The sequence below is a fragment of the Buceros rhinoceros genome, unplaced genomic scaffold, assembly GCF_000710305.1.
Source record: "Buceros rhinoceros silvestris isolate BGI_N320 unplaced genomic scaffold, ASM71030v1 scaffold19754, whole genome shotgun sequence".
NCBI classification, from domain to species: domain Eukaryota; kingdom Metazoa; phylum Chordata; class Aves; order Bucerotiformes; family Bucerotidae; genus Buceros; species Buceros rhinoceros.
In genome coordinates this window covers 1-205 of record NW_010409073.1, presented here as the reverse complement: position 1 = coordinate 205, position 205 = coordinate 1, and the positions used below count along the sequence as shown (strand labels likewise).

Genomic DNA, 205 nt, shown 5'->3' with positions numbered 1-205 from the left:
TCACCCCGCGCCCGGCCCGTCTTACCCGGCCTGGCTTTGAAGCTGCGGACTGTGTTGCTGTCGCCGGGCCGGCTCCCTTCCCGGTTGTACTTCTCGTAGAGCTTAAGCATGTGGACAGCTACCATGTCCTGAGCGATGCTGCCCAGCGCAGGGGACGGCGAAAAGACCCCGCGGGAGTCGCGGCCGGGGAAGGACGAGTCCCGGG

General features: G+C 67.3%; 1 protein-coding gene across 1 annotated transcript in view; it reads right to left on the bottom strand.

The window, feature by feature from the left end:
• Window positions 1–202, bottom strand: part of GDF10 (growth differentiation factor 10) — a gene marked incomplete at its 5' end in the record, with an annotated part of 12,999 nt that extends 12,797 nt beyond the window's left edge. The window contains one exon of the mRNA XM_010135125.1: window positions 26–202. Within this exon, the coding sequence (XP_010133427.1) occupies window positions 26–202 (177 nt within the window). The remainder of the gene's footprint in view (window positions 1–25) is intronic.
• Between the last annotated feature and the right edge of the window lie 3 nt (window positions 203–205).